The following is a 23596-nucleotide window of genomic DNA, read 5'->3' on the forward strand; positions in this document are numbered from 1 at the left end:
GAGCACCCATGGTGGCGAACGGGATGGTGGATCAGAACTAAACCTAGAAGGGAAAAAAAGAACACCGTGGATAGCGTGCTCAGATTCATTCACTAGTTTGAGTCACCACCAAAACACAGATTGAAAAAAAAATCAAAGACATCTTCAACCAAGATAAGAACCTTCCTGTCAATTTAACAACTATTGGCCTGACAAATTAAAAAAAAAAACTCATAACTACAGTTAACCCAAAATTTCTGTTATTTGTCTCAGGTGCACCTGGATAAATGAAAAAAATAGGAACAGCCATAATTTAAATCAAGATCTGCCAATTCCACCCAGTATCCTTCGACTAAGGGCGAACTGTTAAACTTTAAAAAATTTATTTCTTGTCTCCTAATGAAAACCAAGAAATAAAGCTAAATAGCATTTAAACTAAACTTAGAAACTAAGTAACAAAATATGTATAATAACTGGCAACAATAACAAAATAAATAAATTAAACAAATAGCAGGGTATCACAGTTGTTTGACTAGTGGTATTTTATTCCTCACATCATGGAGGCCAGTTTTCCGACAGAGCAGGAAAACCCTGGAATCGAATGTCTCTGCGACCACCCATGATGGCAGCAGGAGGCAAGAGTTCCTCTCCTGGACCTCGTCAGTGAGAAATGTAGAACTTACACCAGCATGTCAGTGGGAAAATAAAACAGAATTAACAAAAAATAACTTGAAAAGGAAAGATTTCTTCCTCTAACATACAAGAATTTCAGAAGTTCCTTGCCACTCTGAAAAGGACATGCAGAGTGCTCAGAATCAGTACAGTCAGTGCCCTTCTGCAGTCACAATGAACAAAACTTACATGTATTATATAAAGACACTCATACATGAGCTGGGGAGATAACTGGGTTCAAGACCGGCTCAGTTATCCTAGCTTCTCCTACCTAGCTGTATGGTTGAGAATTTTTAAATCTCCTTTGGAAATGGTGCAATAATACCACCTGAAGATGTTTTTAATGAATTAAAAAATTACCCCTCTCAACCGAAAGGGTGTTTACAAAGATTTTAAATGAATGACTCATCGAGTGTTATTTCTAATTAACAGTGAGACAAATTGAAGGAAACCGATTGTGACTACTTTGTACAAAAATAAAGGTGATCACAAGGGTTAGTTGATAAGGTTCTACTTCCAAGATTCAATCACACTAATGAGCCTCAAGAATAATTTTATCTGCTATAGTTGGGCCAATAAGGAAAAGTTTAGAACCCTACTGAATAAATCTTGGACCACAGTTATGAATAATAATCCTCTAGAAAATATGTTTTCAAAGTTTGTTGATATTTTCACCCACCACTTTACATAATCATTTATTTTAAAAAGACGTATAAGAGAATGAGGGGCAGGCCTGAGAGAGCTGGCAAAGGCTGCTGCAGAGTGTACATGTCCAGCAGCTTGTTGGTTCACTTGGACTCGCGTTTCACCAGCATCTGAGGAATCAATTCCACAGTCTTATTAAATAAGCTACGTCTAAGCATGCAGAGAAAACTATAAAGAACAGCTGCTTCCCAGCCAAGGCTACCTAGGAGGTTATAAATAGATTCAGACCATCGAGCAAATATTCACTGAAGGAGTTGAGCGAAAAAGTGTATGAGGGAAATGTAATCACCGATCAGTGGTCTATAACATCTATTTTAAGTATTCTATCTCATTTATTAATGCACCAGAGAGACTTTCTTAACTCAACTGTTTGATAAACACAAACAATATTTAAATTTCATGATATCATTCATCAGTCAATGATTTTTCTTTCACTCAATGTTGGCACAAGGAACACTGCAAGTCATGTCATCAATCAGTAAAAGAAAATTTAGAGATATTTTTGATTTTTCATCAGCTTTAATTAAAAAATTCTCAATAGAGCCTGTAGTTCATATCTATTTAATTTATAATTTCAGAGGCAGTTTTTCCTACTGATCTAATAGTCGTCAAAGTTATACCCATGATCAAAAACAAACAAGATATAAATTCCTTCTGTCCAATTGCCTTAACTCTGGTAAAAGCCAATTAGAAAAAAATGTATAAAGCAGATTTTACAATTTCCTTAAATCGCACAACATTCTCATACTTAATCAGCATGGTTTCCATGAATTATACCACCGAAACTTCAGTGACATATGTCTCAAGACTGTTCTTTCCTCCCTTGACTCTAGCAAGCACATTCTAGGACTTCTGTGATTTGAGCAAAGTGTTTGATGTTGTCAACCATCACATACTTCCCAATAACTTGCAAACATATGTAATGCGAGGCAACATTATTTCATGGTTTACATCATATCTCTCAGAGTTCAATATGTTCAGCTCAAATATCGTGGAAAGAATTATATCTCAGATTCTCAAGACTTACCTATGTTCACTTTGTTCGCTAATAAGCATGATACAAACAACACAAAGTTATCACTTTGTGCAGATGATTTTAGTATAATTTTTCACCATCTTTCTGATTGTATCTCCCAAACTATGATTGAATTGAATAATTGATTCCAATGTAACAACCTTTTCATAAATCTCTCTAAAACTGAGATAATGGAGTTTCATGTCCAAGCCACATATAATCTTTCATATCATATTTTCTGTGAAGATCTCGCAATAGAATATGCCTTTAAAGTCAAGTCATTAGTTTTAACTCTGAGGAAACATCAGGCTGGGATATTCTGGCACATGTGAATCAAAGATGAGTTACAGCTTAACATTCTGGGATTTCTGTAGTGTCACAAACTTCAACAGAATTTCCTCTGCACAAAAAAGAGTGTTGTGAACCATGTGTCTTACAACCAAGAGAAAGCTGTAGAGAGCGGTTTCAGTCAGGAAGGATTTTCACTCTACCCAGCGTATTAATATATCACACTGTTATTATTGTATTTAAAAATTAGAATATGTTCACCACACTAAACCGTACTTATCATAAGTGTAACAAAAAAATATTACTGTAGACAAATGAAAATTATCATTCGTCAAAAATTCCCTTTTTTATTTTGTTTTAATTCGCATTAAAACAGCCAAATTTTCAAATAATTTAAGAAAGTTCTTTATGATTTTCTGATTGACAAGGCTTTTTATGACATTAGAGATTTTATGGGCCGGCAGATTCATGAAGACCACTTAAGTTTATTGTTACTTGATGATATTAAATCCTACATCATGTTTTTATTATATATATATATATATATATCAGATGATGTGTGGAGAAAACATGTATGCATCTTCAATTATACCTATAAATATATTATTATTATGGAGGAAGATGAAACATCTCCCATCCAAAATCAAGTGCTATCAAGGACGTGGCTGTGTGTGGATTTGCATCGTCATGAAGAAACAACATTTTTTAGTTCCGTTTTCCCCAATGCTTGTTTTGTATCACCGGCTATAGTTTCCACAGTATTTCACTATAACTTTCCAATAGTTAATCTATCAAGGTAAAAAAATGGATTTTATATACAATACTAATTATTTGAAAATATCAACATTTATTTAATTGACAGTGCATATACATTGAATAGTCCATTTACAAAATAAGGAGCACTTTTGAAACATGAAATACAAAATTCAATCATCATATATTACTCAGACTTTCCTTATACATTTTTTATTCTAACTTTCACATAACACAGTAAACGTAAAACATCTGACAGATTATTTTAAGATTATCCTTTACAGCTTAAGCATTTAAGTTAGTTCCACTGTTAAGAAGTTTTTATTATAGTTCTTCATAAGGATACAGGTACAAGTTTGTTTAGTTAAAGTTAGAAATTTTGTTACAAGTGTTATACTGCTTTCTGAAATGATTATTTTTGTTATTAAATATTATTGGAAACATACAAACAAATAATGAACATTGAAAAGAAATAACCTATTCTATGCTATATCTCAGCTAATTAACATAGAGTATGTTTTTTTTTTTTAATAATTGTTAAACTCTTCTGATGGTATACAGAGTTCACTGCTGTTCAGTGAAGAAATGTTTAGACATTAAGTCTACCAAAAATACTTCTTCCAGTTCTGAGTCATTCATTGAACAATTATTACAACACACAACATTTTTCCATGTAGTTTTGTCTAAGAGAAATTATTAAGCTTATAACAACAAGGTCAACTAAATTCACATTTTGGTCTAATCCTACACATCCATGTTGTTTCCTACTTTTAGCCTTTACTGAAATTAAAACAAGGCAAAGCAAGCCCAGTTGACAACATTCTGATACTTTCAAGAATTCTAATCTACATCACAGGTTCCATTATCATGGTAGCTCATATCTGGAGCTATGTCAAGGCAAAACTGAGCTGGAACAACATCAATCTCCAGCAGAGCATAGGTGATGGTAGCTGGAACAGAGCACTGGAGCCTCCAGACCTCACTGGGGACGTTACTTTGGTAGGCTCATCGTCTGTAATAAAAAAATTCTTATCAGTAATCAATTAACTGCAAACTTTAGTGTTGTGATGACAATAGACAATTCATTGCACACAAAAGTACGTATTGTAATATTAATATGTGTATGTTAAGAACAGGTGTCTAATGGTTGTAATAGTTTTACCTATGTGTCTAAAGGTTGTAATAGTTTTACATATGTACACATGATCAAATGTGTGACACAATGATTTACTTTACAAGCAAGTGTGATTATAATTAAAACATAATGTAATGTTACAATTATTGCAATATAATTCTTAAAAGAATCTTGCAATCACAATCTCCTTAATTTTATATACTAAGAACTATATTATTTCAATTCTGAAAAATTAAGGAAGAAAACAGGATGAGACCAGTGAAATATTCAAGGAAATGAAAAGTAATCCAGGATTTACAATGGAAGTATAATTTTTTAGTTTGGTATTTTTGGACACTCGGATTTACTGTTTTAAAACTTGGTTTCAACCTCTGAGAACTAATTAATATTATTTTACCTTTTTCTTTAAAACATGTTGTGAAAACAAATATAACACAAATTGTAATACATTCTTTACTTTGTTTAGTGCTGCTTGCAAAGATTAACTGAATTCACCACATCCTATTCATTCATTTTAATTCTCTATAGGCTCTTTTTTTTAACATTTTAGAATGAATTATTACACAGGCATGATTAACCAAATAATTTTCAAAATTGTGACTAAATGTGCTTTTAGCTTTAGTTTCATAAGCATTTTTTTTTTTTACTTAAGAAGACATGTTTGGGTTATTTATTACTGAAGAATAGTTGACTGAATGAAAATCAAATTTGTGAAAGTATCCTCCACTAATTGAATTTAGGACACTGTATTCGCACAGTTTCAAATTTGTGTTGTATGTAGTCCTAGAAATTTAAAATTTAAATAAGATTTCATTATTTATTACAGGATTATTTTTAGCTTTATTAAAATGAAATTTATGGCTTTAATCAGTATTCTTTTTCTTTCAAATACCTCATGTTTTAAAATGTTTAGTGTATAGATCTAAAATAATAATAATAATAATAATAATAATTTATTGCTCTTCCAAAATATACAATACATTTAGTTACGATAACACATACATATTTATATGCAAACACAAAACATACAGTCCATCACAATTACAATAAAACAAACAATGCATATATATATATATATATATATATATATATATATATATATATATATATATTATGTTGCCATGACAAAGTTTTTTGTGGAAGAAGCAATATTGCACCTCAAGGCAGAGCCCGTTTTGAGGTTGCAAATGTTAACATAACCAACTGATCTAAACAGAGCTCAAAGATAACACAGTTAGTTCATCATACAAAAACTACTAAGAATATAAAAACGTGTGCATTAACATGTGTGTGATCTGTAGTCATTGTTAAATTAATATCCATATTTTCATTATTTTTTACAAAACTATGGTAGATAAAATAAAAAAAATAATGTGTTTTATATTTTGAAATGTTTTGTATTATATATATATATATATATATATATATATATATATATATATATAAAACTATATAAATTAAATTAGGCTATTGCCATTTATACAAATAAAAAAAAATAAAAAAATAAATATATGTATACATATATATGTGTGTGTGTTTTTTCTAATCAAACTTATTAGGAATATGTGCTATTATCAACCAATCTACATTGAATCTGATTAGTAAAAGTTTTAACAATATGGAACTAACAGTGTCAGTACATCTTACGTAATTTTTATACTTTTTATTAGTGCAAATATTACATCAGAAGCGCTGCATTCATAATATAAACTATAGATTTGTGTTGTAAAGATATTTTACCTTTCGCTATGGACACTGACTCCACATCTGTTTTGAGATTGAGCAGAACAGTAGGTCTCGACTGGTAATCGTTGAAGTGGCCTCTGGGTCGCTCCAACTCCACACTCTTCTCCGTGGTCTGCCAGTAGACACTCAGTATGCTGGCAGTACACTTGATCTGTGGGACAGGCTCAATATTAAAATTATTACTCAACCGTTTTTATGAATTATGTTTATATTTAATATAAAAATACAATACAGCAAACATATACTTATTTCAATCATGATTCTTTTACAAATCACCAATAACTTTGTATTCTGTGACTTACAAAAGAAATTTATAGAATGTTCAAATTGATAAGAATGAATTAGGTGCTACCTAGAGTTGTTGTTCATACCCTCATTTCACATAAGGGTAAGGGTATAGTGATATATATATATATATATATATATATTCTGTGGCTGATAAATAAATATCCAGCTACATCTGGTGGACGAGTGGGATATTTGGGAGTGATATATCTCTATCCTAGTTTGATGTGTTAAATTCACGTGTAAGATGTTTGGCAAGAGTATTCAAGTCTCTATAAGTAGGTAGGTTGATGGTAGGACAAATTCAACTCCAATCATATGCAGTTTTAAAATCTGATGAGAAAGTGAACAAAGAGTATTACATCTGATAGATATTAATGTAAAATAAGCTATACTTGTTTGTTGAAAATATACAAATATAAAGAGTTGCAATTAAATGAACAGACATTGATGAAGAATTTAACTAAGGGAAGAATTGAATTAAAGGAGTGTGGAGGTTGCACAAATGTCTAGAGAAATAAAACTTACAGTATTTTGTTTCAGTGGTTGACACAGTTTCAGCGACACAGCAGTTTTTCATATTTGGATAGGCCTATTATATTGCACCATCCAAGTCTCAAGTGGTTTTTAACAAAATAAAGCTGGTTAGTTTGGAAGAGTCAGTGTCCACATGGTCTAAGGCATAGCACTTTGGATCTGAGTTAATGATATGATAACGCAGTTCAAATCCTGTCTGACTATTGTAATTTTTAATCATCGTTGAACTTGTATTGTGCTGGCTCTCCTTCTTGTTCTATTAAATAACATGCTTGCACAGGCCAGTAAGGTGTTACTTGAAAACGACAAAATAAGGCTATGATGGAGATTGACTCATCCTTTAAAAAATCACTTTATGTGGTCCTTATTGTCGGAACTGTTGTTAAATAAAAGAAGATAATACCTAGGATAACTATACAAACTTTAGATTCCTGGTTTCATGTCTAGCAAAGGTTCATGTTAGATTAACCTCCTGTGGGATAACAGAGATATCTACTGCAGTGTATTTTAGTATAAGTGTTACACCAACAGTACGGTATGTAAAATTACATCAGGACTTACTTCTCCTGTCAGTAATAAGACTGTGGACATAGACAAGGCCACACTGGGAAATGCACATTATAATTATTGATTTATCTAGTTTGGGTAAGTTTTAATCATCTACATACTTTCATTTTTCAACTCATTCTATTGTTCATGAATTTCAAATTTGAAAATCAATGTCAATAAAAAAATTAACTAATGATGTTGATAATTTTTTATCTGCAGAAATGTCTTTGTTTTAAAGCTTTTAAGTTCTAGACTTGAGTCTAAACTAAATAGTTGCACATTTAGTAAAATGAGCTTGAATATGAATGTCTTAAATGGTTTTACTGAGTTTTAAACTATGCATATCTCACATTAAAAGCTTTATTATAGATTTTGTATTCTCAATAGAAACAGCTAAATTGGTTTTTGAAAAATTAGAAAGCAACTAGAAGAACCTAGAAAGTCAATAATTGTTTTACAGTAAAATTTGTATTTCATCTCTATGTTTTTGTCTCAAAATGTCTGATAAATGGATTTTTTTAAATTTTACATATTATGTCAGAAATGTTTTGTATTGTGAAAGTTCTTACTTTGAGCCTGCTGTTGCTGTTAAAGTCTTGAGGAACTAGGACCTTCTCTAGTATACTTGATGCAGTCTCCAGGTCATCTCCGTTCTCTCTTACTACATAGTAAACTGTGACATAACGTCTGTCCACCTGAAAATGTGGAATGGGTAAGTGAGATATAAAACAATGTTTGTATGGCTATAGGTATTGTGTTTGAACAATGACTGTCTATTGTAGTATATTAATTGTAGATATAAAACAAATATTTGGGAATGAAGTGCTGAATAACATAAATGTTGTATATAAGTTTTTTGAACAAAAATTACACAGATACATTTTTTAATCTGCCATGTTTTGTTTGCCAAAATTATCAAATAATGTTAATTATTAAATAAGTATTTGGATAATGGATATTTATTGCTTAAAAATAAACAGCAAAATTGGTTATATGTAGCACAAAAAAGCTGTCTGAATCAGCTGACGCATGCAACATGCACTGTGTCAACTGACTGTTATATGTCATACAAACTTTTGAATTAGTACTTCTAGTTTCATTAGTGCATTAAGGAATATTTCCTACATTTTATTTTATGAAGAACACAAGTATTGAATAAACCGTTTGTAACAGGACGAAACACATTGAGATGCTAACACTTTAAAGTGGTTCAATTACATTGCAAAGTATAATGATAGTACTTTGGGGGTTAAGTAACAAAATATCTTTCCTTTAATCTTTGGAAATATTTTATGTTTATGTATAGCAATACAAATCAATACCCAACATCCAACACTAACAATGGTAAATGGTAAATTTGCTCCATTCAAATATTTCAGTAGGCAAAAGGTTTGTTTTGTAAGTGCGCTCAAAAAGTAAACAGGTGATATTTTGCGCATTATCAGATGAATGGTCAAGACTACAAGATGTGTTTAGAAGAACATATGGAAGGAAAATTTTCAAATCTATATGTAAATTGACTCTATAAACTGACTAAATATGCTGAACTACTTGATAATGTAACGAATCAGTGCTCTTTAACCTCAGAATAAAAAGTTATGATTTATAGCTATGGAAGTGCGTAATAAACTAGAAATATGGTACTAAATCTTGTGACAACAGTTCTGGTTTACTACATGTTTTGGAACAAAAATTCCATCATCAGGTGGTTAAATAACTTTAGTAATGTTTTACATGGGTTTGTCAAAAACTAAAAAATTGAAATAACATATACACACAGCAATAAATATGTAGGGACAAAAGCGACAAACAACCATCAATCCGGTAGACACACACACGTGCACGTGCGATAATAACTGGGCAAATGGTAGACAGGGTAAAGTGTGCAGGTGTTATCTCACTCCTCTTCCTGTGCTTCCTGTGGTGTTCTTGTCAATTTGTTTATCAACTGATGATAGACTATTCATGTACTATTCATGGATAATATTGTTAAATCATGTTCATGTGTGTTTTGATCACACATGATGGAACTTCAGTTCCAAAACATTTAGTGGCACCTACAACATTTGGAACTGTTTTGACAAAGTACAGTATTATATATTTAGTTAACCTCAGGACTATTGATTCTATTGACTAACGTTTGTATGATCAGGAGCCTGTGGTGAATCACAAGAAGAATCAATGCCTAGACAACTTATACCAGTGAAGCCAACACTGGTCTTAAGTAATACTTCACTGCAGGTCTGTCCATCCACTGATGGCAATTCAAACGTCACCATTAAGCTTTTATTCCCAAAATTGAGTATCGAAGAGGGCTTGTGGATCAAACCATTTTTACATAATTTTGACATTACCTGATGACCATTGAGAAGCCATGACAAGTTTGCTGCTGGACTGGAGTCTGCAGAGGTACAGTTGGCTCTCAGAGTTTCGCCCACCCGATAACGAGCCCTCAGCCCTTGAAGTAAGGGACGATTTTTGGGAGCAGCTGCAACAGTGTGGTGCTTAGACTTGTGATAGAGTACATACTGTGAGATCTCTTATAAAGCTCATCTAACAGTAATATCCGATGTTGAGACACACTTACTGACAACATCCATTTGCCCTGTGTATAAAGCGGTCTGGAAGGAAGGAGCGTCAGCAGATACTTCACAGCTGTATTTGCCAGAGATAGCAGGAACCACTTCCTTCAGAGTCAGGTGTGTGGCATTAGACATGGACATCTACACAACATATGGTATATCAAAACAGCTTAGAACTTTTTTTAAGTTTGTTATAGACAATAGATCATTAAAAAGGGTAATATGATTTTGGATATTTGTCATTGTTATATGTAAAACAAAAACAATACACTACGTTTTGAGGATTGAAATCCATCCTCTTCTTCGGGTGGTAAGATAAGTTTAAGCATACACAAAAATAATAAAGACTAAAATATTTGGCAATGAAATTGCCAGAGTCTAACTCTACAACAGAACAAGTACTTTTAAAAAAAAACCAAGATTAATACCTGTAAGTCTAGATTAGTGAGAATCAACCCAAGCAATATCACTGCACAGTACCAAGAACACTTCCTAACACGTCGCATGCACCAGGGAAAGATTGGGGTTTTACAACATTTTTTTTCTACGTAGGGGGAATGCATTTGCGCACGGAGTGTGGGACTCCCTTGCGGACTACCCATTAAACCCCCTACAGGCCACGGAGGGCCCAGGTCGAAACCCTTTCGGATGACATCTTGCCTGGTCACACGGACCTTATGTCTTATGTCCCATCCAGGACAAAACTACTTGTTTCGGAAGCTAGGGGTCAGCCAGGCATCCGTCTTCAAGCTTCTGATGAAGGATCGCATGAACATGAGTGGTGACTGCATTCCATGCGTCCTCACTCTGCAGCATCAGCTCCACAATGATGTCTGCCGAAACATCGCCAACTGTGGTGGTGAGCGTTCGCCTGGCCTCGGTGAAGCGCCCGCAAGCGAAGAAGGTGTGTTGAACATCATCATCCTACCCCGGGCAGTAAGCACACCGAGGTAACCTGACTTTTCCCATCCTGTAGAGGTACTTCCTAAAGTAACCGTGCCCCGTCAGGAACTGACACAGGTAGAAATCTATCTCCCCGTGGCCACGATCTATCCAGGGTTAAAGCTGTCGAATGAGACGGAAGGTCCAGCGACCGTCCGATCCTTCCGTCCACCTCCGCTGCCAAACCTGCAGAGTCTCCACCTTGGCAGCAGCCAAGGCATCCTCTCTATCCAGCTCGGCAGCCTCCCGAAAGACGGTCTGTCTCTCGATGGCCAGCAGATCAATAGGAATCACCCCAGCCACGACCACCACGGCCGAACCGGAAACGGTGCGGTAGGCGCATGCGACCCTAAGTGCCGCTCTTGTCTGTACCGATAACAGTCTTTGACTGTATCGCCTTATCCTCATGACACCCGCCCAAACCTCTGCGCCATACAGAAGGGTTGAGTTTACAGTAGACATGAGGAGGCGTCTCTTACTTGACCTAGGGCTTCCTACGTTAGCTATCAGCCTGTCGAGAGACATAACCACCCTGGAGGCTTCGTCGCACACCGCCTGAATGTGCTCCCAATACCGAAGACGGCAGTTGAGTAACACACCCAGGGGTTTTACAACTAACTTGTTCCACTTTTCAAGTTAGACTCTGACGAGTTCATTGGCACATATTTTGTGTGTCTTAAATTCCTATGTGTGTGTTTAAGCTTACGTCTAAAGATTTCTTATCACCTTAGAAAAAGGATGGATTCCAATATTCGAAACTTAGTACTCATTTAGTAATGATGCAAATGTGCCTTTGTTTGCTTTTGCTTTCACGCGTGAACTATTCAACCAATTGTACTGAAATTTTACACAGACATGTTTATGGTTCCTGGTATGAATTTAGGCCTATTCTTATTTCGAGAATCCTTCTGTGCTATGCCCCACAGGTCTTTAAAGTAGCAAAAATTCTGTCTTGGTCTCTAAAGTTGTGACATATTAATTAAAAAGAGTAACCATTAGTTTTCACGCTGATTTTTGATTTCAGAGATTAGGTAAGTACTCATCTACCACAGAAAATGTCGTAAAACATAAGATGGTTAGAAATTGACTCTGAAGACTCCCTTTGAAGCAATCGGCAATAAAACTGCTAGATAAAAGTTTGTTGGACTATGCTTTTGAAGTAATGTACCAATTTCAGCTCTAAATGTTATAAAATATAAAAAATAATTTAAGTTTTAAAATAAACAAATACGTAAATAGCGTTAATGTACTTTTAACTGAACATTTTTATCAAATATTAAGTACTAGATATAAAAGACAAAGTTACTATCTATTTTTCACTATACAATTAAAAACTTATAAATCTCATCTTGGTTTGAGTTCTGTTAGTATGTTTCAGTGTGTTTCTGATGAAGGGTTCTGAGAATTGGAAAATTAAAACATGATCACTGGATTTCTGTTTTTGGCTAAACTATATATATATATATAAAGTATTGATTCCTGAAGCTCTAAATGTCCTAAAATATTGAAAAACTTTAACTATAAGTTTAAAGCTGATAATAAAACCCATCTTTATTCTCTTTTGACAGAATTAGGCTTCTCCGATCTGTGATATTTATTTTCTTGATCGGGAAAACAAGACAAAATTGGCTATGGAACAAAAAAACACTAAGGCTGGAGTAAATTAAAATGGCCATAAATATACATTTTTAACATATCTTTTGGTAGTGATAAGAAGGCAAACTGATCATTGATGTCGGATATATAATTCACTCAAACCAGAAAGACTGTATACGTGCAAAACCTATGAAATCGCATACAAAGGTGTAAGTTACTGCTAGTATATATAATATGTTTTGAATTTGATAAATAGATTTTTGTTTTTATGAACTGACAGTAAACCAATTTGGGTTAAAACGATAACATACAAAGAAAATGCCTTATTTCATACTGTTATGTGAAACAATCACATAAAAAAGCTTTTGTAAAATAAAAGCTCATGCGAGTTACTGTCTAAAACCTTCAAAGTTTGAAACCGATTGAGTGAGTCAATGTCATTTTGAAATGATTTGCTTTAACTTCCATAGTTATACTGTTTTGCGGTAAATTTTGACCACTAAGAGAAATTTAGAACATCATAATGAAGCTATAAAATATTTGTACTCGTACAATGAACTTGTTAACTCCTTTACCTTAACATCCTACATATATATATATATATATATATATATATATATATATATATATATATTATATCATGTTGAAAAAATACTTAATCATAGGCGTACGCAGGGCTTATGATTTGGAGGTGCATGACATATCAGGGATTTTGGTGGGTGCGCGGAGGGGGGGTTATTCCAACAAAAAGAGGGGTCCAGCTCACCCCTGAAAAGTTTGAGAATTGTACTAAAAAGTTATGAATTTTGAAACTTTTTTACAATTGTTTTTTAAACATATAACTCTTACAAACCACAGCACTATTTTGCAGTGAGCTATGCACCATTCAGGTGGTGGCGAAGAATGGCAGTAGGAAATAGGACAGAGAAGAACAAACATAACAATATAAATAATATGAAAAAATTACAGTTATATTATACTTGATTGACCATATAAGATCAGATTTTTTAAATCATTTTATCATATTTTCATCAGTTCCAATACTTTCCATTAATTTTGAAAATCATGATCAAATCAGGTCACATTGAAAGCTATCATTATTCAAATTATTTCTAGAACCTACCTCCACCTGTAGTTGTGAGGACAGACCTGGCACTGCAAACACTTTGGAAGGAGGAGTTTCTTTAGGAGTATATCTATAGAACTCCCGACCACCTTTGTACCACTTGACCGAGTAAAGGTTGTCACCCTCAAGATCAAAATGGCAGCGAAGGATCGCAGAATCGCCACGGAGAACAGCGCTGGGTACTGTCACTCGGATATGGTTCAGGGCTAGTGTGTCTGTAGCTGCAACAAACATATAACCTTTTATGAATTAAATTAGGAATAATAGAGAAACATAAGAGTTATTTTAATAAGAGCCTGTATATGAAAACGGTCATAAACTGTAATTTAATTTTCAATATAAAACATTACGCTCATATTCCACAGAATGTAATGCCTACTGTTGTAGTGTAGTAATCTAAGTTGGTTGGTAATCAAAAGAGTAGAATTGTGTGTTGAATGTGGGGACGAACTCTCAAATCCATCTATGAGAATTTTATATTGGAAAACCTCTTCACGATGTATTATACTTGCTTCATCATCACTACATATAATGATTTTCAGATCAGTGAGATCACCATGTCTTGTTGTTTTTTAATTGTTTATCTTTTATACATGCTTAACTTTATGGTATAAGATTTTACACCTCGAAGAAAAGGTTAGATTCTAGGTTCTTGAAGCAAGGTGTTTCTGTTGATGTAAGACAAAACAATAGCAAATATCTATAACTACGCTATCCTTTCAAATTGTCCATCGTTAGTAATAAACTTTAAACAAAGAAAATGTGTCTCGAAACTGAGGGAACAGAGCAGTCCATAACTTACAGGAGACATAACACAATGTTTACAGATCGATTACACCTTTTGCTCTCGATTGTGATACTTTAAAAAGTTTATAGTCATTAAATTTCATCCTACTAAAGTTGGGGAATAATTTATTAACCCAGTTGTAAAGCTGTGTCAACCAATTACTTTCTGAATTTCATTAAGAGTTTTTGTGTTTTTTACTTCCAAGTCGTTCTAAGACAGAATCAATAAAACCACACTACAACTGAAAAAGTAAAATACGAAGTTTAAAATTAATATCATTATTTCTTATTTGAAACCTGATAAATATATCTGAAGGAAACTCTAGGATGTAAAGAATCCCATTTGTAAAAAATCTAGACGCCGAGAAGACACAGAGACTTGGGAGACCCACGGTGTATAGCCTTTCTTATGGGAAGACCACGGGCCAAGGACGACCTGATTGAAAATCAGAATAAAACGGGAGTAAGAGTGGTACTAGAGATCCTGGTGTCAAGAAGCTTTTGAAGCTCGAAGAGACAATAAATCTCATATGCTGGGAAGATTTAGATATCCAAGGCACGTGTCCTTCAGGACCATGAAGTAAAAGAACTAGAAGGGGTTTTTTTTAATCAGAGATCCAGACACACAGAGAAACAAAGCTCGTATTATGGGTTTGGGTATCGATTGGTTTTTATGACAAACCAAAATATGCTATGTAATGCATGTACATTTAATTAAAAATGTAATTAACTCAAAACAACATACAGGTAAGCATATTGCTTTCCCTCAATTTTGGACAAGAATGAATAATCCACTTGACTCCCATCAGCCGCCTAGCGTTAACGGAGCAGATGATGACGTTATAAATTAACGTTGTTTTTATCACATTTTCAACTATCCTGAAAGACTTGGCGCCGCCTCCCCACCACTGACACCTTGTTTACGTCGGCTCTGATCCGTTTGTTTCTCGGTCGATTCGAGTGATTTATTACAGATACAACTGCTGGATTCATATTGATTGTTTATGTCAACATTGCCTTAAAGTTCTTGATGAGTCAGTACTTGAAAGAACGTGATATTCTTCAATTTTCAATGTGTATGTTGATAAAAATACAGGTAACAAATAACTGGATGATGAACTTTGTAAGTTATAAATTTATACTAGATTTTGTAAAGGGAAAATTCACTTGCTTGAATATTTAAATGTGTACATATTGATTTTGAAGTAATGTAACGTAAATATTTTTGAAACCTAACATACTTTCATAACACATTTTGTTTCGTCATGTTCAAAGTTTATACACATGTTTAGTATTTACAAAACTTTCCATGAATGGAGGAATAAAGTTCAAGCTACAGAATCATAGATAATTTCAACAGACATACGCCTCACTTCGCTTAGTAACTCTCAGAAGTTTCTCAATTCGGTAGAATCGGTCAGAAGAATTCGCTAGTGAAGAACTGTGTCCCGGCAATGTAGTTCTTAGGTTTCAGAGAGACTACTGTGTTCTATATTTTCGCTGTACAGAAAACTATAATCAAAAGATTCTAGGACAAGTACCGTAGAGTAGATGTCACGACCTGACCTATGTCTTTATATTACACTATTGGAATTAGGTCACAATTAAATCATTAATTTGAAAAATAAATAATTTCATCGACTTGCAATTTTAATATAGACATATACATTTTATATTATTAAATCAATTAATATAACTTTAATATAAAGTTTAGTTAAATTATGTTTTACTAGCTAATGCGTAGAGAAACGTGAATATTAGTTTTAATGTTGTGAGGTTGATGTTTTTAAAAGAAACAACCATCTAGTGTTACAAATTTGAAAGCTAATAAAATGTAGCGTACATACGTTCGCAATAATGTATTGTTATGAAGCTAATGGTTTAATTTATTTATTAAAATATAACTTATCGCATTTAAGGTGCATTAAGTTATCATTAACAACTCAAGTACCAGGTTAAATTCAAGTTTAGTATAACATCAGCCTACTTATTAAGAATTCTTTAACTCTTGGATTTTGTTTTAAGAACGTTGTAAGTACTGAGTGTTGACTTGTTTTAGTTTCCAAAGATTGTGATTCCTCTCACAGCTTTAACCATTATTACAATAATGCATAGCTATTGCTACTCTGTTTTACTTAATAAACCAATCAAGGTAAGCCTATGTACAAATTATTTACATTAGGTAAGTTTATCAATTTACAATTTTACATTTGTGGAAGTATATAAGTTTTATCCACTGGTTCAAAATTTGGTATCAACTCATACTCATTTCTTTGAAATCCACGCATGGTTCACTAGAATGCCAAGGATTGTTGACCGTCTTTTTGACAAAGCCCTATTGGCTATAAAGGTATCTTTGGCAAATTTGTTCCATAAAACGTTCATGCAAATTTCGATGAAATCCATCCACACATAGGGTATCTAGAAGAGTACTCAGATAGAGTACTCTGGAGCTGTGCCCACGACTGCATGATTAGCCCAACAACGAGCGTTTCCTTGTCACTGTCTGAGCGTTAGTGAAGATATTCACTCGAGGAATTCGAAAAGTTTTTTATCTGCAAGATATCTTTAGAACGAGCATACTTATAGACTTGAACCTTTGTATGAATCTTCATTTATATGTAACACGAGTTCGATGGTGTATGTCATTCTATGAGATTTGAATGAGTGTTTGCAGACATTTTTAGATTGTTCTTAAGGCTAACCATAGTGGAAACGGGGAAATCTCTGAATAAATAAACTTGTTAACAAACTGAGTACAATGCTATGTCATTGTAACATGCGACATAGTAACACATGTAGCTATATAGACTTGAAATGTTGCAGGCAACCTCAGAGAAGCCTGTTACGCGACAATGATGTGGCATACTCCCCACCTTATTTATTTCAAAAACATTCATCTAACTTTTTGCTAAGATCCGTTAAGAATTGTGGCCGTCATCCTGATAATCCTCAGATAGAGATTTTACAACAATATCCTGGTATGGGTAGATTATAAATATATAAAAACATTCGAGGTCTACAGTTTCACTGATTGCTTTGCTAAACTATAGCATATATAGCAATAGAAAAACAATATTCCATACCTTAAAAACGTTTAATTTTTAATAAAATGAATTTGATTAGCCGTATTTTTGTAAAACCAGTAGGCTATAAACTATCTTGAAACTTTGGTTTGAACTCCAGGTTATAAAGAACAAGCAAAAGAAAGGTTTATTATCACTTAAAAAACTTTAAAACAAAGAAAGTACACGCATTTTCTTCTTGTTTTTATACGCAGATAAGGCATAAAGCGGATTAATTAAACTTGATGCTGTAATAATCTAGTTTATTAAATCTCTCAAGACCCGCTATCTCTTGGATATTAATCTGTTGTTTAAAGTAGAAGTAAATATTTGAATATTTCATCCTCTTAAGGAAATCAAGACACTACCTTTATGTTCCTGAAACTCGGGCAGTAATTTATATAATTAATAAACAGTTTTTGAAGGAAACGGCAGTAAAATAGTAATCGTCTATAATACGTACGTGTTTGGAAAATAATTTAAGAGCAGTTTTTATTTACAAATCAGGGCTACAATGAAACGGACCGAGTAATAAATAGAATAGAATATACAGTTCTTTATTTCCATCTTTTTACAATAGACAAAAAGGCGAAGTTAGGGCATCACGGCCCTTTTTATAGTTACCTATATCAGCAACTAGGGGTCGTGGAAGAGTGTTTTTAGACTAGTCGATACATTTTATAAATAAATAATTTGTTAAATTACTACAAACAAAAATGAATAATATTGGAAAAGTAGGTATATCCACGCAATGGAAGAATGTTCTACTATACCGACAGTGAAACAATTATTTCTTTAATATTATAAACATGAAAGTCACTTTGTAAACAGGGAAATATTAAAAAACTCACACTTAAGTGGTCTATAAACCCCAACACTAGAGACAAATAATTTATACCACCTTATTACCTAACCACGTTATTAACAATGTCGTAAGACATCCAACTGTTTATTACAGATAAATGCTTAAGACGTTTCACTTTGAAACGTATAAATGATCTTTCTTGCCAAGGCAAACTCAACATTGGCGCCGGAAGTTAATAATTCACTAATAAACGTGCAGATAACGCCTACTTAATTGCGTGCAAGCAATACAGATACAAGAGACAATGTAGTCTATCTTTTACTATAATTTTAAAGACTGTTATGAAATCTATCTTAGCTGTCATTTTTCTATATATATATTCTTGATCGGGAGGGAGGCAAAATTGGCTTTGGAGCGAAAAAATACTAAGACTGGAGTAAATGAACATTATTCTTGATCTTGGGTAGAAGGCAAATTCAACATTGGCGAAAATATAATTAACCAGAAGTCATGATTCGAACCAGAAGTGCTCATACAGATGCAGCACCTACGATATTGCTTGAGAACTCGCCGCGGATAACTGCTAGTATAAATATATAAATAAATTTAATAAAAAAGCACCTAATTTCAGACCTTGTAATCTATTTTCTGTCAGTAATGTTTCTAGTGCTAAAGTTTAGTTTTTATTGTCCCAGAGAAGAACTATATATATAAGGTCTTAATGACTAAGTTTAATGAAAATTAAAATAACCCCATAGATTTACATAAAATATATATAACGAAAACTTAATTTTTCGTGCTCTCTTACGAGAAAGAAACATGTTATGTCTTTTTTCGTACATACATGAAACTAAATTTATTTCATGTACTCGATAAAGAAACTTTTTTCTATAGGTTAATAATTTGTAATGTTTTAATTAAGTATTTAATGTTTTCCGAACATTTGATTTTACTACATCAATGTGTATGAATATTAAATTGACAAGCACAATTTGATCTCCATGAGGACTTTTATTAATCAGCGCCTTCTTGTAATATTTCAGTTTTTCTATTATTAAACAGTGACGTATCGTCAAACAGAAAGTAAGTTTTACATTGTTTTTTACATCACGAAACAACTATGAAAGAGAGTTATATGTTTGGCATCATCGCTGGTTTACACACTGTACTTTAGTTTACTCTGTAAAAACAGCGATCAACATAAAAGTATCTGATAAACATACAGCGGTTTGCAGCAGCATAGTTCAACATCCATCATGGAACGTAAACATGTTGTTGACGGTGTGTTATGGGTGGGCTGGGGAGGGGGGAGGCACGTGAGTGGGTGGAGAAGGGTATGGCGCCGACTTACATCGGTAAAAACTTGGGGTTGAAAAAGAAACAAAGTTTTCTATTACTTTTTGTCTTAATACAATCTTGTCATGTTTTTCTTCTTTAAGGAAACACCGGATGATATCAGTAATAAGATAACTAAAAATTAGAAGAATACAATACAATCTAGTGTTTTCGAGCGCATGGTACATAATTTGTAACGCAAACTAATCTACCAACTTGTAAAGTATAATGTTCGATGTGGTTAGTAAACAGGTTTACGACTTGTATATCACCATAGCTAGCCAGAAAGGCTGTGTCTATCTCAACAGAACAACATTGAAACCAATAACATCATCTCGTCGTCCACGATTACTTGATACAGAATTTTTCGTCTCACAGCGCAAATTTCTTGGGGAGTTCAAACCTAACTTTGCGACAGCTTGAGAATCATGACTAAAGTGGATTCATCTTGTGTTTGAGAGCGGTGAACGTCTGGAGGTGTGACCAATTGGGAAGAGCATACAAAGAGTTCACGTGGGCTGTGTGAATTCCTACTAGAATATCGGCACAGAGTTCACAACTACCACTAGCACGATGCTGTATGTCCGAAACACGTCTCATTATGTTGGTATTATATGGTAATTGTCTGTTTTACTTAATCAGTAAGGTAAAATCAGTTACTTAGTAAGGTAAAGTTTTAGTTGGTCAGTATCAGTTCCAGTGATAATAACATGAGTGATTTGTGTTCACAATTCAATTATATTGGAATTGTGTTCCAATGATAACAGTGTGTTGATTGTGTTTTAAGTTATTTCTCCAGTGAGTAAAAACAAATATGGACAAATTGCTCACAGACAGAAAAAAGCAGACTATTGCCATGGGTATAACAGTTTAATAGGTGAAAATCAGTATCTGTTTATTATTTAAGTGTCCACATGAAATATCAGTTATGAAAAATGTATTAACAATGTAACTGCTGAAGCAGTGAGTTGGCACTACTGAAGACCACATGTGAACCAGCCTGTCATACGTCACGGCAGTTGTTGGTGGCACATCACTCTCAACACTCGATGAATCCACTATAACGTTTTCTGGGACAGTCAGATGAAGTTCATTAAGTTGAATAACACGACCACAAGAGCTGGAGTGTGCTTGCATGTTATCTCCCACATGTAGTGAAGTCGGCTTAATTGAACAGTTATGTATGAATGTAAAGTTTTTCCAAGGAAAACGTCTCTGCAGAATCAAATACAGGTATATCATAGTTTAACTGATGTGTGCGCTGTAGGCATTCATATGTAACAATGTGCATTGAGCGACTAGCGGTAAGAGCGGCTGTTATCTAAGTCATACCGACATTTACAGAACCAATGAATCTATACCATTTAGAAACCAGCCAGAATGGTTATTTATCGCTGATATTTTTAAAAATTAACCGTAAATGCGTACATACGCAAACGGCTCATTGTATGGAAATGCATATCGTAATGGATGGCGTTTTAGACGGAAGTCTTCATAGTTTGTTTCTAGAAAATAATGATCACTTTCACTATTTTAAAGACAAACTGTCAATGCAAATTAGTCCCTTTAATTTGTACTTTTAATAGTAGTTAAATACAATAATACATGTTGTATACTGCAAAAAAGTATAATACATTACATAAAACTCTTGTTAAGAGTGTATTTTAAGTATTAAATTTCTTATCATATGTCTAATACATGTATATTAATTTACTTACCGTTATATCACTAGTTTGAATGATATTTTTTAATAGCATTGTTGGTATGTTTACTTTTATTCTTTGTTTGTATACACTATTGTTATATACTTTTTGAGAACGACATTCTGTCGAAATATTAAATGATTGTACGAAGTCTTTTTCTTTTATTGTTATAAGAAGCCTCAGCGCATTTAGTTTTTCCCAAAAAATATATATATATATATATATTTACACACACACACACACACACACACACACACACACACACACACACACACACACACACACACACACACACACACACACACACACACACACACACACACACACACACACACACACACACATGTTTATATATCCTTAATATCTATAATACCATTAGATTCTGATTTACAAATGTACCTACATTCAAAATTATATTACATTATGTTATTATTTTTAAATTAACAACTAATAAAAACTTGTTTACATGTCAAAATTATATTTACATGTAGGAAATTTAATTATCAGGTGCTTCTTCTTTTGTTTGTTTATTTTATTCTGTGTATGTTTTTAAAGTGTACTTGATAAAGTTGTAATCACAACGAAATATTGTACAGAAAACAATTGTAGTTTTCTTTTGAAACTGCTCTAAGCGATTATATATATATATATATATATATATATATATATATATATATATATATATATATATATATATATATATATATATATATATATATATATATATATATATATATATATATATAATCGCTTAGAGCAGTTTCAAAAGAAAACTACAATTGTAAATATATATATATATATATATATATATATATATATATATATATATATATATATATATATATACTCTTCAATTGGTGACTATTGAAGAAATTTTACAAATACAGTAATCTATTCAAATTTCTATTCATTTCTAATCATCTACATGTTTAGTGCTTCCAATAAACTTCAATAAATTGTCAAATCGAAGTGGAATAAAACAAAACATTTTTATATTGGATATTATTTATCCTAACCTCTATTTTGGACGTCAAAGATGTATACAATACCTTGTAGATATTATTATTAAAAATGGATGACGTTTTAATCCAAATGTATTATGTTATTAAGCATATTAGAGAGTCAACATTCCACATTGTTATGTTACTTCCCTAAAATAAATACATCAGAGATGCAGTATTATCGAATAAGACAAGTTCCTTTAAGATAGCAAAAGATGAATAAAATAAGAACATTAATTTGAGGGCTTATGAACGCTGTTCATGTATTTGCTCTAGCCAACCTTTTCACAGAGATTCGTTTCAGTATACGTCCCTTTGAAGGGTTGCGCTTGTGTATCTCAGAAACAGATAATGAAGGTGCCTTTGAAGAGAATCAAACAGATATGCACTGCAAATATAATGAAAATGGTTCTTGGTTTGGATATCTGTGGTAATATTTATTTGGGAAAACGAAATTAAAGATAGCTCTATTAATCAACTATTCAGGGTGTAACAAAACAGTTAAAAAATGAAATGTAAATAAATTAACATAATAAAAATAATGTATTATGTGTTGTGTTTTATTGCTGAAACGAGCCGTATTATGAAAAAACGAGATTTGACGTGCATGATCAAACATGCAATAAGCCAGTTATTTGTTTCCCGATTTGAGCATATAGTGTCATTTGAGTTGTTGATGTTTTTTAGAAAAAAATACGTTTGTCACTTTATTATAAAACTAATACAAAAGAAACTTAAATTCTACAATAGGTAAGGCTGTTATGATCACAATACAACAATGTAGTGTTATAATCAGCAGAAATTAAAACAAATAATTATAGTTGCTCACAAGCAATGTAGTCACATATATATGAAGATATGTATATATGTTTAGTACTCCGATTTTTAAAAGTGAATTGTCTCTCTTATTTATCAATCGATTTTCTTAAGTTAGGGTTTCTTGTAATTAAATCGTCTAAATGAATATACTAAATATAGTTTTTTTTTATTT

At 32.8% G+C, this 23596-nt stretch overlaps 1 protein-coding gene across 1 annotated transcript; it reads right to left on the minus strand.

Annotated features, from left to right (window-relative positions):
* Window positions 1-3492: 3492 nt before the first annotated feature.
* LOC124358700 lies at window positions 3493-15926 on the minus strand. Its single transcript, XM_046811000.1, has 7 exons — window positions 15442-15926; window positions 13908-14131; window positions 10252-10387; window positions 10019-10152; window positions 8234-8359; window positions 6288-6444; window positions 3493-4424 (listed from the first exon to the last, which is right to left on the minus strand). The coding sequence occupies exons 1-7, from the start codon at window positions 15500-15502 to the stop codon at window positions 4300-4302; spliced, it is 963 nt and encodes a 320-aa protein (XP_046666956.1). The 5' UTR covers window positions 15503-15926; the 3' UTR covers window positions 3493-4299.
* Window positions 15927-23596: the final 7670 nt, after the last annotated feature.

The sequence above is a fragment of the Homalodisca vitripennis genome, chromosome 3 (assembly GCF_021130785.1).
Source record: "Homalodisca vitripennis isolate AUS2020 chromosome 3, UT_GWSS_2.1, whole genome shotgun sequence".
In the NCBI taxonomy this organism is placed as follows: Eukaryota; Metazoa; Arthropoda; class Insecta; order Hemiptera; family Cicadellidae; genus Homalodisca; species Homalodisca vitripennis.